At 48.3% G+C, this 15013-nt stretch overlaps 1 protein-coding gene across 3 annotated transcripts; it reads left to right on the plus strand.

Annotated features, from left to right (window-relative positions):
- The first annotated feature begins 2686 nt into the window (after positions 1-2686).
- CUNH1orf116 (chromosome unknown C1orf116 homolog) lies at positions 2687-14781 on the plus strand. 3 transcript variants are annotated; one of them, XM_040262934.1, is made up of 4 exons: positions 2687-2864; positions 7813-7998; positions 10340-10517; positions 11661-14781. In XM_040262934.1, exons 2-4 carry the CDS (start codon positions 7894-7896, stop codon positions 13169-13171), a joined length of 1794 nt encoding a protein of 597 aa, XP_040118868.1. In that variant the 5' UTR covers positions 2687-2864; positions 7813-7893; the 3' UTR covers positions 13172-14781. The 3 variants fall into 3 exon arrangements, with proteins under 3 accessions (XP_040118868.1, XP_040118869.1, XP_040118867.1); XM_040262935.1 differs by lacking the exon at positions 7813-7998 and having other exon boundaries at positions 2744-2864; XM_040262933.1 differs by lacking the exons at positions 2687-2864; positions 7813-7998 and having other exon boundaries at positions 8042-10517.
- The last annotated feature ends 232 nt before the right edge of the window (positions 14782-15013 follow it).

Genomic DNA, 15013 nt, shown 5'->3' on the forward strand with positions numbered 1-15013 from the left:
GTACTTTCAGAGACCTAACATGGAGTACCGTGCCCTATACTATGAACATAGTGGGCACCCAGTGTTTTCTAGGGCTGGTGATAATACATGTTCAAAGTGACTTCATTTTTTTTTTTTCCTTTGGAGAGAAAAGGAGAAGAAAGGCACTGCTAGTCACTGATGTGACTATAATGTGAATGAGTAAGTATCATGAATGGTCAGATGGAGGTCCACTGTGTTTTACAGAGAGTCCAACTTTATAATGAGCCCAAAGAGGAAAGAATGAGTTTCCTCAATGAGGAGGCTGTACTAAAAAAGGAAATAAACTAGTTTCTGACAGTGGAGAAGATGACTGTACCGCAGCAGCACGCAAGGACGGAGAGTTGAGGAGATGGATGAGTCAGGGGAGCTGGACTGTAATTAGATTCCACAGTCAGGTCATCAAACAGGAATTCACATACAAAGAAACAACATACGCTCCTCTCAAGTGATGACCTACAGCAACCACGGAGCCTTAGTCTCTCAGGTGCTTCTAACCTTGGAAATCCTCTTTCCCACAGTCCAGACCTCCTTCCCAATTCTCTTGGAAACTCAGAGACCTGATATTTCTCCTGCACCAAAGTAAAGAAAGCAAAGAAACCAAGCAAGATTCCAAGGAAAACATTTAAAGATATGGAAGATGAAAAACACCACATTCAGAATAGCGATTTGTTTCAGCTGGACTGTGTGTCTGTTTTGAGGAGGCAGGAAGGAATGGAGGAGCAAAGTTTGTAAGCAACCTCTACTGTAATGTTAATGTTCTATTAGGTACAGTGCTGTTTGTTATGCCAAAGTATCTGAAATATTTCATAATTTTCAAAAAGAACTTTTTTTAAAAAAGGAAAAAGAGCAATAGTAAGATCATTTTGTCTATGTCCCTACCTCTACCTGGGAAAAGATAGGGGCTCTTCCTAATTATTCTAATTTTACTATAAACTGAAAAACTGTTCACAAACAAGACTATGCCTCCTCTCATCTTTGAGGTTAATGCTCATAAGTTAATGCATTTTTTAGCAAATATTCAAATCACACACCTATGAAGCTGGATCAGCTTCAGTGACTGAATCCTTGGGTGTAACTCTAGTTGCATTGAACTGATTTGGAGATGCCCTTCCTGTTTTGTTAGTATTATGACATCATACATATTGGAATGACACATCAGGAAGAGAGATCATCAGTCAGCTGACTAAATGCTCAGGCAGCTCTGTTATCCACATGCACTGATAGGTGCTGAGTTATTCCAGGCTTCCTCAAACCTCCTTTCTCCTCACTAGTCCTGCCCTGCTTTTTCTGTACTTTAGCCCCAAGATCACTGCCCTTCTGCAATGGTCACAACTGCAGAGATCACACAGGGAAAAGATGAAAGTCGTGTGTCATTCTAAAGGACAGAAACAGCTACAAGACAGAAATGAGTCAAGAAGGGTGAATCTAGTTATTAGAATTAGACCTGCACATTATCTGTGTACTTCACGTTTCCTACTTAGGATTTTTCTCCAAAATAGAGAATGATTGGCATCATATTAATACAAGGCAAACGACATCATACTGCCTGAGTTGAAATCCGTGCTCTGCCACGTCCTAGCTACATGATCTTGAGCAAGTCATTTCTCGTCTTTGTAAAAATTTGTATATTAATAGTGCCTACTTTTCAAATAAAGAATAAATGAAATTATATATGAAAATGACTAGCATAGCACAATTCCCAGTGCCTAGCAAGAGCTTTAACAAAATGTTGGCAATTACTAGGTGCATTGATTTTAATTTTTCTTCCTGCTCTTTGGTATCGAGGATAACATATATCCAGGAAAATCCAGTTTCCAAGCAAAAGGTATATCTGGTGAAAGTGATTGCCATTCCTAGAGGAAGATTCCTTCCTGAAAGCTTTGGATTTTTTCACCTACTATCTTCGGCCTACTTTCTTCCAGATCTTTTAACTACAGGTGCCAGAAATCTGCCATTGGAAGGAGACAGGAGTTGCAGAGCTGATTGGTAGCTTCTTTCGTTTTTATTTCTTCATATTCATTGCTACCTTCCACACACAGCTAAAAGACCAGAGACCCAAACGACGGCGTACGTGTTCTCTCCTTCAAGGCTGTCCGGTCCGTTTTTTCATCAGAATAGGGATCTCTTGAGAGAGAAAACAGTTTTATTTCCCCCAGAAGGTCTTTGTCACGGTGTCTCAGCGCCAGCGTCCCTGTTCTTAGACGCCTTCATCCGTGGTCCTGAGTGGAGCTGCTAGGATTATGAGCTGCTGGGAAAACACTTAAGGACGGCAGTAACTCTGAAAGACTGGAAAAGCGACTAGCAAAAATGGTCACAAAGGATTTTTACCTTGAAGAATTCAGGGGAATACTTTGAGAGGAAGAAGGCAGTTACAGATAGAAACTCAAGATTCAGACAGGCGCACGGAAAAGCACACTGCCCACTGGACTGCGTGTCTCTGTATCAAGATTTTTAAAAGGGATAACAGGCCAACTCTCCAAGCCTCAGCCCAAACTAGCGGCTCCTCCTCCCGGCCCTCGGCCGTGGTTAAAGGCTCTCTATTGGCTCTCAGCGAGGGAAGGAGGGCCAGAGGCGATTGGCCAAGTGAGCCGACCCCGCCCGCGCCCTCCCCGGGGAAACAGCTGGAAGCAGACGAGGGGAGGGAGGCCTGGGATTGGCTGGGAGTCGGGCAGGGTGGGGTGAGGCCGCGCGGGTGAAGCCTTTACCTGTCCAGGTGAGTCAGGAAGAAGTCAAAAGAAGAAAGCAGTAGACGACCGGGCACGCTGTCTCTGTCTCCGTCTCTGCCCTTTGTAATACAAGGGTATTCTCTTCTTTTCCTCTCTTCAGTCACCCGCCCATTGAAGGTAAGTTAATTACTAACCAACTATTGCTTACTCTGCAGCAAGAGTCGGGGTCTTCGTGGGAAGTCAGAACTGCAGAGTTGAGCCCTTTAACGCAGCTGCGGGACTTTCCTCTCTCTTCCTCAACTCTCTGAGTCCAGTAGTGCACCAGAGTAGGTTGATAGCTGGAGACGGGAGTGCTTTTCTGGAGACCGGGGCTGAGACGTATTTGTTTTTTTTTTTTATTTCTTTTTTTCATCTGCCTGTTTAGGTTGGATAAAGCATATTGTGCAGACAACAAGAAAAGATTACAGGTTTGCTTTAGAATCTCCATCTCTGCGCAATTGAAATTGAGTTGTGATTTTGGAAGAGAATAGTTGGAGTAGACAGAGTAGAAATGGAAAATCGCCCAGGGGAGGAAAAGTGCTTTGGTTTTCCATTGCATTTCTAACAAGAAATTTTCCCATAGCTTTATCAACTCAATGTCTATCTTTATTTAAATAAAAGGTGCAGTGTGTGTGTGTTCACTGCATGTGTGTGTGTGATAATGGAGCTCCTTGTGGAAGGGTGTGTAAGGTGTGAGCCATGCTAGGTTGTTTGTAAGGCGATGTGAGGTTTGGTTACATTGGAAAAACTCCAAGTCAGGTTACTAGCTCATCTTTGGAAACCCACAGATAATCTGGTTGCAAAGTCAAGCCTATTTGAGTTCAACCTCATTAAATTTCTTACTTTGCCTGTTAATAGACACAAGGACTGGCAAACTGGAAGCTACTCAACTGTGCCAGGGCCCCACCCACATTAATACTTCACCATAGCATGTCAAGTCTAGTAGGAATTCCGAGAGGGGTTCAGGCCAAAGCAGTGTGGCAGGGTCTAGAGAGGAGAGCCAGACCAGTGCCGTGGTTTTGCTTTGCGTTCCTTCAGGTATCCTGGTTGGCAGTATGTGTGGCAGATCTCCCCACACAGGGACACTGGGTGTAGAATTCAAGTCAGAGTAACAAGTCAGCTCTCCGTCATCTAGCTTGTGGGGGTTAACACTCTCTTCCTTAACTTCATGCCTTTTCCTCCTGCTTCCAGAAAAGGGGAAGTGGGAAGCTCTAGTGTCAGGATCCCAGAGCCTGGCATGCAAGCCCTGAATGAATATATTGGGTTTCTTCCTGGCACCTGAACCCTTAGGCTCTAGCTCAGCCCACACCCCAGAACCAGCCCGCCAAGCTCACTGACTAAAGGCTGCCATAGATGGTGACCTTGTCAGCAATAAAGATGAGCTGCGATGTCAAGCAAAGCTCTTCTGCACAGGGGATGTTTCCACCCCACTCTCTCTCAAATCCACCGGTGAAACAGGCAATTGTATAATTGCCTAAACTTACATGGAAACGCCCATGTGCTTGTGGAGAGGGATACGCATACAGCGCAACTTTGAGTCTTCTTGGCCTCCTTAGGATGTTCTCCAGCCCAAGGTCAGCAGGAGACCCGGAGACAGGAAATCTCTTTGACCACTGGGGAGAGAGATGAGTTCTTAGAGGATTTTGGGGTGGTTTCATGGGAGGAAGGTGGCAAGGGGGCCTTCAGATTGTTCAGGAGGTACAGAGAAACCAAATAGGAGTGAGGCTGAAACCCTCTTCCCACCCCACCCCGTCCAGATGCCAGAATGCCACATGCCATTTTTTTACTCTCCTCCAAGGCTTGGCTGGCTTCAGGGAGTAGTTAATATTTAATATGCCTTTGCACAGGTGACCCTGATACAAGCTATGTACATCTCATAATCCATTCCTTTTTCCCCTCAAGCTGCCCAAAGAGGTCAAGTGTTCAAAGATACCAAACTCTCCCCTTGAGTGTTGTGCATGTTGCTCCACTTTTCAAGTAGACATACCTCGGATTTCAGTGGCTGACCTGAAACAGCCCCCACGTTTCCAGGTTGTAAAGTTGGGGAGAGGAAATGCAGCATCCAGGTCAGGTGAGGGAAGGAGAGGGAGTAGGAAGAAGAGAAGGCGTCTTCACGGTTCAGACTTCGGGGATCAGAACACTAGGTGTGGAGAGGCGGTGCGGGCACACTGGGGCTCATTCCGCTTTGGTTTCAGGTTCAGGTTAACCTCTGTGGTGATTCTGTTGTGCTTACTTGAGCGTCAGCGGCGTGTAATGTCATTTCTTTACTCTGGAAATATCTGTTGTTGGGACAAAAAGCTGGCCTGGATGCATAAAGCTGAATCAAAAGAGGATGTTCCTGGGGTTTTCAGTGTTTAATCAAGGGTGGCCAATGGTCCTTCTTTAGGTACATGGCCCTCTTGTGTGCGGAAACCTTTGTGATACCCTCTAGAAGGGCTGAGAGCCACAGGCTGTCCCATACATGCAGTTATATAGATTGTTTCATCCTTCCCATAGGAAGGGGTTAGAAAGAACCCCAGCTTTCTTAGCTGTCAAATGGAGAAAATGTCACATCCTGCCTAAGCTAGCAGTTTTTAAAAAAAAACTCAATTAGCATATCTGAAAGCACTTTATAAACCATACCGGGCTGTGTTTTTTGAAGCAGTGCTGTTCATATTGTTTCTATCTCTTCCAGCTGCTTCAAGCCATCCTTGGTTCCAAAGTGAGAGTGTGATAGGCTGCCCTGGGAGGAAGGAGAGGCTAGCAAACCCCTGTAAAGTCTGATGCATGCTTGGAAGAACAAGGCAGTCACTCTCTGAAAGGAAAAGGCAGCATCTGCTCATCTGTTCACAGAGAACATTCCATTAATTACAGTGCTGCTGTAATTCAACAGCTGTAATTTAACAGCTACTGCCCCAGTGTTACAGATAGGAAAGTTAGAGCCAATAAAACAGACCCTTGGATCTACACTGACTTCTTGGAAACAATATCTTTGTCTTAATAAAGTTTTGCATGCCCTGGGCCTCCTGAGGGCTAATAAATGTTACTGTAACTGAAAGTGTTTCCCAGAATTCCATTAAGCCATATATTTTCTGGGAAATAAAATATTTGAAGAAGAGCTTGCCGTAATAGTGTAGAAGCCAAAAAAGAGACCTTCCAACAGTGCAACTCAGTAGACTCCAGAATGAACGACAAGTTTCTTCATCTAGCATTTTTTGAGTGCCTTCTGTGTGCCTTGGCTAATGGGTGAGAGATGAGAGATGGATTCTTTTTGTTGGTCTCAACCCTACAGAATGTTAGAAATGAGTTAGTACTTTTGGAAGTCAGTGACCTAGTCAGTCATTAATGGAGAGGCTAGCTGAGGTGACTGAACATCGTCTCGCGTGACTTCTCGCGTTTGTTTCATTGGGGTTTTGGATAGTGGGAAACTCGTGAAGGAGCTCGTGAAGGAAACCCAGGAGTTATCTTCACCCGTGTTGGTTCATCACTGCACTTCATCTCTGTCCCCTCTGGTCCCCTCTGTCTCTCCTAAGGGGCTCTGGGCCCTCAGGAACTACACATATCTTGCTCATAAGGGATCGTCCCTCATCCTCCTCCATTGTCCTGCCCCTCCCTGCCTGCAGCACTTGAAGGCCTCCTCCCCAGCAGGAGAGGATCTCTGGGAGGCCTTGTGCTTGTCAGCTCGAGGTGGTTGGCAGGCTGACTCCCCCAGCACAGCCCGAACCTGGCTTTGGCATTGGAAAGCAGTTGTTGGCACAGGCTGAAAAGACAACCTGCCCTAGAATCTGAACCCCAAATCTCAGGATGTCAAATCAAATTCAGTTTTCCAGGACATTTTTCCTCATACTGGGAGCATAGGAAAGATGGTAGAAAATAAGACACAGCATTGTGAGGAAAAAAACATGGATTCAGAATCCAGCAAACTATATTCTAATTCTAAACTCTTCCCCCATGTCCGTTCTTGATCTTGGAACTGTCTTTTAATCTTAATTCTTCTAGAATTTCATTTTAACATGGGAGAGTCACCTTTGGCCTTTCCAACTATGGTGCAGTTTTCCCCACAAACAGGCGTATGAAAACCCCCGGGACTTCCTGAAGATAGATGGCACTAACCTTCCTTTGCTATTTCTGTTGGCACAATGAAATTGAAGCCGTTCTTTCCCTATGAGTTGGCGTTGGAAGGAAGCTACTTAGGACTTTGCTGTTGTTCATTTGAGACAGGTTAGGGAATCTTATTGGGAATAAGTGCAGCCTCAGAGCGGGTGATGCATGAGAGAGGAACTAGGTCTGTGTCAACCACTGGGGTGCTGTGCACACACCTCCCAGACTTGGGTGATGATGGTGGCTATGGTGGGAGTCATCGCGATGATGTTGGTGACATGGCTATGGTAGCAGCTGACAATTACAGGGCTGCACACTGCATAAAGTGTTTTAAATGGAGTATCTCATTATAAATTCATGACAACCCTTTGAGGTAGGTACTATTATGCCCCTGTTCCTTTAAAAAAAAAAAAAACACTTTTGTTTCCCTTGCTTCAGTCTACTTTGATCCAAGTTGGATCTTGTCTTTTTCATATTACAAAAGCAGTAGTAGTTACTCATTTATTCCGTAAGCATTTGCTAATTTACTACCAACTAAACTGTGCTAACTGTTCTCATTTAATCTTATTATTAACCCTATTTAATGAGGAAAAACAGACTCAGAGTAATTTGCCTCAAATCACATCACTGTAAATGTTGAAACTGGAATTGGAACCCAGATCCAGCTACTCTCCAGAACCCAAGGTTTAACCCCTGTAATACCAATGCTAGTAATGAAAATCTAGGTTAAGTTCCCTGGTTCAGAGAAAAAAAGTGAGAGAAATGATGGAGTCTCCCTTCTGCTGAACTGCTTCTCCACCATCTAAGTCCGTCCTCCTGCATGTGTGTGTCCAGCTTGTGTGTCCCTGGTGCAGGCTGGGGGTCAGGGTCTGGGCATGGCTGAGCATGGCCCCTTCCAGCTCTCTGCTTGCTTGGCGTCCCGGGCGCCACGCTGCTCCAGGGCCTGGGCAGAGCCTCGCTGGAGCCTGGCTCAGCTCACACATGGCTTTGATTCTTCTCTTTTCAGGCCCAGCCTGGGACATTCTTCACTTCCCTTCACTTCCCCTCTGGGAGCCCCTTTCACCACCCCTGCATCTTGCTTCAGGCGATGCCCGAGAGGGAGCTGTGGCCAGCAGGGCCTGGCTTGGAACCCACGACTCGCGTCGGCAGCTGCGACAGTATGATGAGCACCACCTCCACCCGCTCTGGATCTGTACGTACTCTCTCTGTCTGCAGCCTGGCCCGCTCTCTGCACCCTGCCCTGCCCTGCCCTGCCCTGCCCTGCCCACCACCGTCCTTGCTCACTGCTCCTTGTCTTTCATCTTCCTCGTCAGGGAGTGTGAAGCACGCCAGGCAGTATTTTGCCTCTGAGTCACCCCCGCTTCTATAGAGAATAGGGTGGGACAACCCCAGAGAGTAATAAGACAAATGAAACTTTTTCCCAGTTCTCATTAGGTTGGGAGGTTTAATTGAGATGAGAGAATGGGTCAGTGATCTCAGGCCACAGTGGAAACAGAATGTAGATCCCTGTAGATTCCTCAAGTCCTCTGCAATGAGCAGCCTCAACTTCAGTCTTCCACAAAGATCAAAGAGCACAGAGCAGTTAAGAGCCTGGGTTCTGGAGCCAAGCAGATCTGGGTTCTCTACTTAGAAGCTCCATGATCTTGGGCAAATTACTTTATTTCTCCAAGTTTCAGTTTTAGGATGAGGATAATGTTAATACCAAATTCATAGGGTTCTTGAGAGGAATAAATGAAACACATCTGAAGCATTTAGTACCTGCCTCTATCTAGAAAAGAAATAGCCTGTCTGTCAGTAGAGATTGAGAATCTTCCAAAATCATTGTGTTTATTTGTAACATGTAGTAAGTTGTAGTTTTTCTGGGCATGGATTTAAATCTCAATTACTATAAGATTGGTGTCAAAAAATAAGTCTGCCCTATGTCCAAATGTAAGCATGCTTTTGTTATGGGTACTCAACATATACATGATAACCCTTGATAATGTATACTTTATTGCTCTATATCCTGTATGTAGAGATATTTGAAAGTTAAAAGATCATAATGACCTCTACTGAATGTTGAAGATGTTTAATATAGTTGGTGAGTTTTGATATGCAAAAATGGAGTAGAAAAAGCAGCACATAGTGCACAAAAGCTGAAAGTGCAGACAATCTGCATAGAATTTCTTTTTGACCCTAGACGATGGGGTGACAGAGATAGCTTCCTGTCTGTTAGGCAGAGACCAACATGAATAGTTACACAGCACTGGACACAGAATGTGGCAGGAGTTAAACGCTGTCAAAATGAATCATCCACAAAGGAGAAAAGCAGAGATGGAGTCTTGGCAAGACTATTTTAGGAAGAAGAGGGCAGTAAAGAAGATTTTGTTCACAGAACCTCTGGAGCCGGCATCAAGGCTTCTAAGGGCTCTATTTGGGACTTCCCTTGACATGTAGGTCTCCCTCAATCAACTGACACGTGACTCCTTATGGAGCCGGAGGGACTGGAAAAGTCATTCCAACAACCATTTCCCCTCCACCTGAGGTATTTTCAGGGTTTTCTCAAAATCTTCCCTGGCCATCTGAATGAGTCTGAAGAATATATATCTCTGCAGTGACTCAAACATTAGGAAGAGGGGTAGAGATGCTAAGAAGGGACTCAGACCAAATCTCCTATATTCCCATCTGCCCTTTTTGTCCTCCCTTCAACGTTGGAGAACAACTATTCCATGGATCTTCCTGGCCTTGCAGAACACAGCAGTAAGCATCTGAAATGGCCCTAACCTGTTCTCCCAAACATGCCTGTGTGCTTTTTCATAATAAAAACATGTATCTCAATTTCTGCATAATATTTAATATTAAGTTGCTCTCCCCTCTCCCCATACCAGTCTGTCCACCTTCCTCCCTTAAGTTAATATTTGCTTAAGAAATGCACACTCTTTTTTAACATTAGCCAGAGCCAAATGCCGTCAGGAAAGTAAATACACAAGGGGAAAAAAAATTCTGCATGGAATGCATTTCAAAGTCAAGTATAAATTGTTTAGAGAATTTATCTGTGACTAGTCGTGCCACTGTTCCTATTGGCCTGGTTGTTCTCATACTGTCCTTGACATGCCAGATCAAGGATGCAGAAGTACTTTGAAAAGTTCAAAGTAATACCATTTTAGGTATTGCTTCAGGTTTAAGATCAAATCATTATGTTCCACACAAAGTTGAAGTCCTTGACATAGGTCACACAGAGGAAGTAAAATTAGAACCCGGGACCTTCTAATCTATGCCTGGAAGCGTTCCACCCAGGACTTAGCAAATGAAAAGCCCTTTGCAGTCTGCCTGCCTTGCTGTCAGAGCTGGGTGCCAGGGGGACCACAGCCCAACAGGCTCTGCCCTCCCGGTGCTTGTGGCTTCAGGAAGCAGCTCCAGCAGGTCTGCAGAGTGGCATGGTGGGCAGGTGTCCGGCTCTTCGGCATTCCTTCTCCAAGGCAGGGTGGCTCTTGGGCCCCACCAGTTTCTGGAGAGCAGCCTGTCACAGCTCCCCCGCCCTCTCCTCACTCCAGAGTGACAGCAGCTACGATTTCCTGTCCGCTGAAGAGAAGGAGTGTCTGCTCTTCCTGGAGGAAACCATTGGCTCCCTGGACACTGAGGCTGACAGCGGGCTGTCCACTGACGAGTCTGAGCAAGCCACAACTCCCCGAGGTCCCCGAGCACTGCCCACAACCCAGCCTGCCACCCAGGGTAAGACAAGACTGTCTAAAAAGAACAAAAAAATACTACATCTTCCTGGCTGCTTTCCCTCTTGTCTGCCCTCTGCTCTAAGAGTCATGGGCAGAAGAAGGAACAAGCACTCTCCTCTCTACTTGTGGCTAGAATAAAGCCTTGTCCCTGGAGGGAAGGAGGGATTGTACAAGACAGCTTCTTGTGTCTTTGTATGAAGTATCAAAGTCTGGGAGGGAAGGGGATTTGACCGGTTCCCACTCTCTTATGGAGACATTCTAAAGCCATATGACCACCGAGGTGGGGGAGAGAAGCAATAAGGGGTGGGTGGGTGGCTCTGGAAAACCTGAGTCAGTCTGGGGAGCTAATCTGGGTGACCCAGAGGATGAGCCTGCAGGAGATAAGCAGAGGGAGCGGCTCCCTTAATTTCAGTGGGTGGCACCTTGAGGGCCTTGCGAGAGAGTGTGGAATGACGTTGTGGCTCAGTAAGTGTGGCCATACATCCCAGGAAGACAGTCCCATTGGTACTAGGACTGCCATCACCTCATACACTTGGGAAATATTTATTGACAATATGTTAGACCCACTGTCTGTGGTGATACAGCAGGCTGATTTCCTGGCCCAGTGGGCCTGGTGCTTATGCTTACTCACTGGAAGGGAAGAGCCCGTATCACCCTGTGGCACAGGGCCATTACAGAGTCATCCAGGTGTTTACAGGAAGTGGAGGTGGAAGAAGGCAGATGCCTGGTGGGGCGAGAGCAAATCACCTGTTGATGCTGTTCAAGCTCAGTGCTTCCACTGGACTCAGTTACCTGGGAGCCCCAGGACAGAGGGAGGGACTGTCCTGAATCCCAACCATCCTGTATCTGTAGAGGTTAGGAAGAGCCTGAGTCAGGGACACAGAGCTGTCTGGGCTGTCCTTTGCCCAGCCACCAGGAAATGCTAATCCCTGGTTGAAAGAAATCTGCTAGGATTGATCTGTTGTCTAAATGATATCCAGACAAAAGCGTTGTCCTTCAAGAACAAAGAAACAACAACAACAACAAGCAGACAAAACCCGTCCATTAAGACTTGGAGATCAGAGTGTGGGAAGTGTTTCCTTTCCCCTTGACAGCAGGGTTCTCACTGCGTACTCTTCTTCACCTGTTCCCCTGACTCTTACAGGACATCCCAAGGAGACAGCTGGCCAAGGACCAGAGCCAAAAAGAGTGACTCCATTCAGCTCAGCTCATCCACCCGGGCCCCAAAGCCTGGGCCTCAGGTCTGGCTCCTACAGCCTCCCCAGAAATATCCACATCGGCAGAAACCAGAACCTCAGAAAAAGCACCACCCCAACTAACAGCCATAATCCAGGGGGATCCAAGGGACTTGTCTCGGCACCTGAGACAGAGCGGGTCAGCCAGAGCTGTGAGCCCAGCCAGGCACTGGCCGCGCCCCCAGACGCTGCCCTTGAGCTGGACGGAGCGCTCATCCCCCCACCGGAGGCTTTCCAGGACATCCAGCCCGAGCAGCGTGGGCAAGGCAGCCTGCCCAGAGGACCAGGGGAGCTGAGCCCCAGGCCCCAGGTCCACCCATCACTTAGCTCCCAGAGAGACAGGAAGCCCGCTCCAGAGGCCATGTCCCAAAAACCCAGTGAGAAAGGTTCAACCAGGGAACCTGCGCCACCTCGGCCTCCTCCCTTGGTGTCCTCTCAGGATGCAGGCACTGGAGATTCGGCCATCCTGTCAGGGGGCCATCCAAGTGCCCGGTCGGCCCCCCTCACGGCCCCTAAGCCCCGGAAACTGCCGCCAAACATTGTCCTGAAGAGCAGCCGAGGCAGTTTTCACAGTGACCCCCGGAACCGGCTGTCCTGCCACTCGGAGGCTGCACCCGGGGACCCCAGCCCCGCCTCGTCCTCGCTGCAGGAGCAGAGGAAGGCACGCAGGGAAGCGCTGGAGAAGCTGGGGCTGCCGCAGGATGAGGAGGAGCCCAGCCCCCGCTTAAGCAGGCCCTCCATCAGGCTCAAGGAGACTGGCACTCAGGCCAAGTCCCCGGCCCCAGCTCAGGTCCCTGGAAGGGCCCCGGCCCCTGCACCCAAGCAGGGCCCTTCTCCCGGGAAAGCACCAGCTCTGGCCCAGCCGCCTTCTCCAGGCAAGGTTCTGGTTCCCACCCAGGAACCAACTCCAGGGACAGCTCCAGCTGCCAAATCCATGCCAATTCCTGTCCCAAAGGGCCCGCGGGCACACAGTCCCCTGACTCAGCAAAAGCCAGACTCCGGGCTGACCCTCCAGGAGAGTGGCGTCCCTGGCCTCAGACAGATGAGCTTCAAGTCCAACACCCTGGAGCGGTCAGGCATCGGGCTGAGCAGCTACCTCTCAGCCGAGAAGGCTCCCAGCCCCCAAACCAGCACCTCTCTGGAAAAAGGCTCCTACCTGGACCGGATCTCGCCCAGCATCTTGCGTAATTCCCGGCCACGCCCGGCCTCCTTGGGCACTGGGAAGGACTTCGAGGGTATCCAGGTGGGCAGGCTGGCTGACCTGGAGCAGGAGGGGGCCCCCAAGCGCCTGTCTTACCAGGGGCAGAGCCGAGACAAGCTGCCCCGGCCCCCCTGTGTCAGTGTTAGGATCTCCCCAAAGGGAGTGTCAGATGAACACAGAAGGGAGGCGCTGAAGAAGCTGGGCCTGCTGAAGGAGTAGGCCGCTGGCCACCAGCCCCACCCACACAGCCCCTCCCCGCACCCCACTGCCCAGGCTGGGACCCAGAGTGCGACTCAGGAGCTGCTCGGGGTCAGCTCCTCTCCAGTGGTCTCCTCTCACTGGGGGAGAGACTGGACCACATATTTATATTCAGAGCAGCTGTACCAATGAAAGTGAAGCCGCTCAGTCGTGTCCGACTTTGCAACCCCTTGGACTGCACCCCGGAGGAGACTACAGGCTCCTCTGTCCATGGGATTCTCCAGGCAAGAGTACTGGAGTGGGTTACCATTGCCTTCTCCAGGGGATCTTCCTGACCCAGGGATTGAACCCGGGTCTCCTGCATTGCAGGCAGACGCTTTACTGTCTGAGCCACACAGGAAGCCCTCAGTGCCTGTGCAGATGGCTCTGTGTGTGTGTGTGTGTGTGTGTGTGTGTGTATTATAGGCTGTATATATCACTGATGCTATTTATATGACACAAGGAGTCATTGCTCAGAATTCTGCTCTGGTTGAAAATTTTCTTATGTCGGGTAGAGTTCAGCCTAGAACTGAGTGGAGAGGCATGGCCGAGCCTGAGAAAAATAGTCAAATGAGACAGTAGATGTACCCGTGACATTAGGCAAATGCAGGGTCACGTGAAATGTGGTGCCCCCAGAATCCCTGCATTGGATGGAGACTGGCTCAGCCCTTGCTGGAGTCCCTTCTCGCTTCAGGCCTTCTGGACAGGGGCCCACAGCCAAGGAGTCTGTTTGTGGCCCTCTCTCACTGTCCTTAGTCCCAAGGATCAGACACATCCTGACACTCTTGTTGGTCTGTGGAGGCAGGATGAATGTCTACACATCACACTTCCCCTGGGAAGGGTCTTGTCCTTGGGCTTGTTAAACTCAGTAATAAACTACAGCAGGCCCTGACTCCGAGATCCCTGTTTTTCCTGCTCTGGATCTCCCATCTGCACAGGACTGAAGCCGGGGCTGGGTCAACAGTGAGTTAGGAACTCAAGCCTAGAGACATTGTAAATACCGAGAAACTCTTGAAAGCCTTTGTCTACATGACTGCAAGTTATTTTTTGATTTCCTCAATTCCTATGGAAAATCAGCACATTACATTCTCTGCTAATTATTTATTTATAGACTGTCAGAGCTGGGAGGGGCCGTAGAGACACTCTAATCCAATCTTTTTAGGGAAGGGAAGTGACTCATCATGGTCACTGTGCCATTAGTGACAGAGCTGAGATCAGAGCTGGGGCTCCCATTCCTGCCCACACTGCAGGCCCCTCCCCTCCCCTTGTCCATCCACACAGCACCCTCAGGACCGGCAGTCACCAGCAGAAGTCTAACCTGAAGGGTCTTTAAGCTCTAAAGTGTATTCTGAAACAGCAGAGATTAAATGTTCAGGATCATATTTAGTGTTGTGGCTTCTTATTTAATTTGGGAAAATAGCTGTCTAATGACTCAAATTAATCCCAAATTCCCTGACCAAGTCGTGCAACTTGCAAATATGCCAGAGGGTACTGTGGGTAGGCGGTGTGGGCTTACAAAAACAAGCCTTTAGATCGGACGTAGCTGGACATAGCCCCTGCTTCCCCTTAGGAAATAAATACTGTTCAGAGACGTGACCTGGTTGGAGTCCACAATGCCCGAATATGGGGGGCGGATAAAGGGAAGCGGGTTGAAAATGTACCCTGTAGGTCTGCCAAGCATTTCTGGACCATGTCCTTAGGGACCCAGCACATCAAGGCTCAGTGTTTCTGAAAATGATGAGAGGGTTAAGGTAAGGACAATAAATGACTGCACCCTGCTCTGGCATGTGGGGTGTGGGTACATGTGAGGTGTGGCTGTGACAG

Source organism: Oryx dammah, unplaced genomic scaffold, assembly GCF_014754425.2.
Source record: "Oryx dammah isolate SB20612 unplaced genomic scaffold, SCBI_Odam_1.1 HiC_scaffold_21, whole genome shotgun sequence".
Lineage (NCBI taxonomy): Eukaryota > Metazoa > Chordata > Mammalia > Artiodactyla > Bovidae > Oryx > Oryx dammah.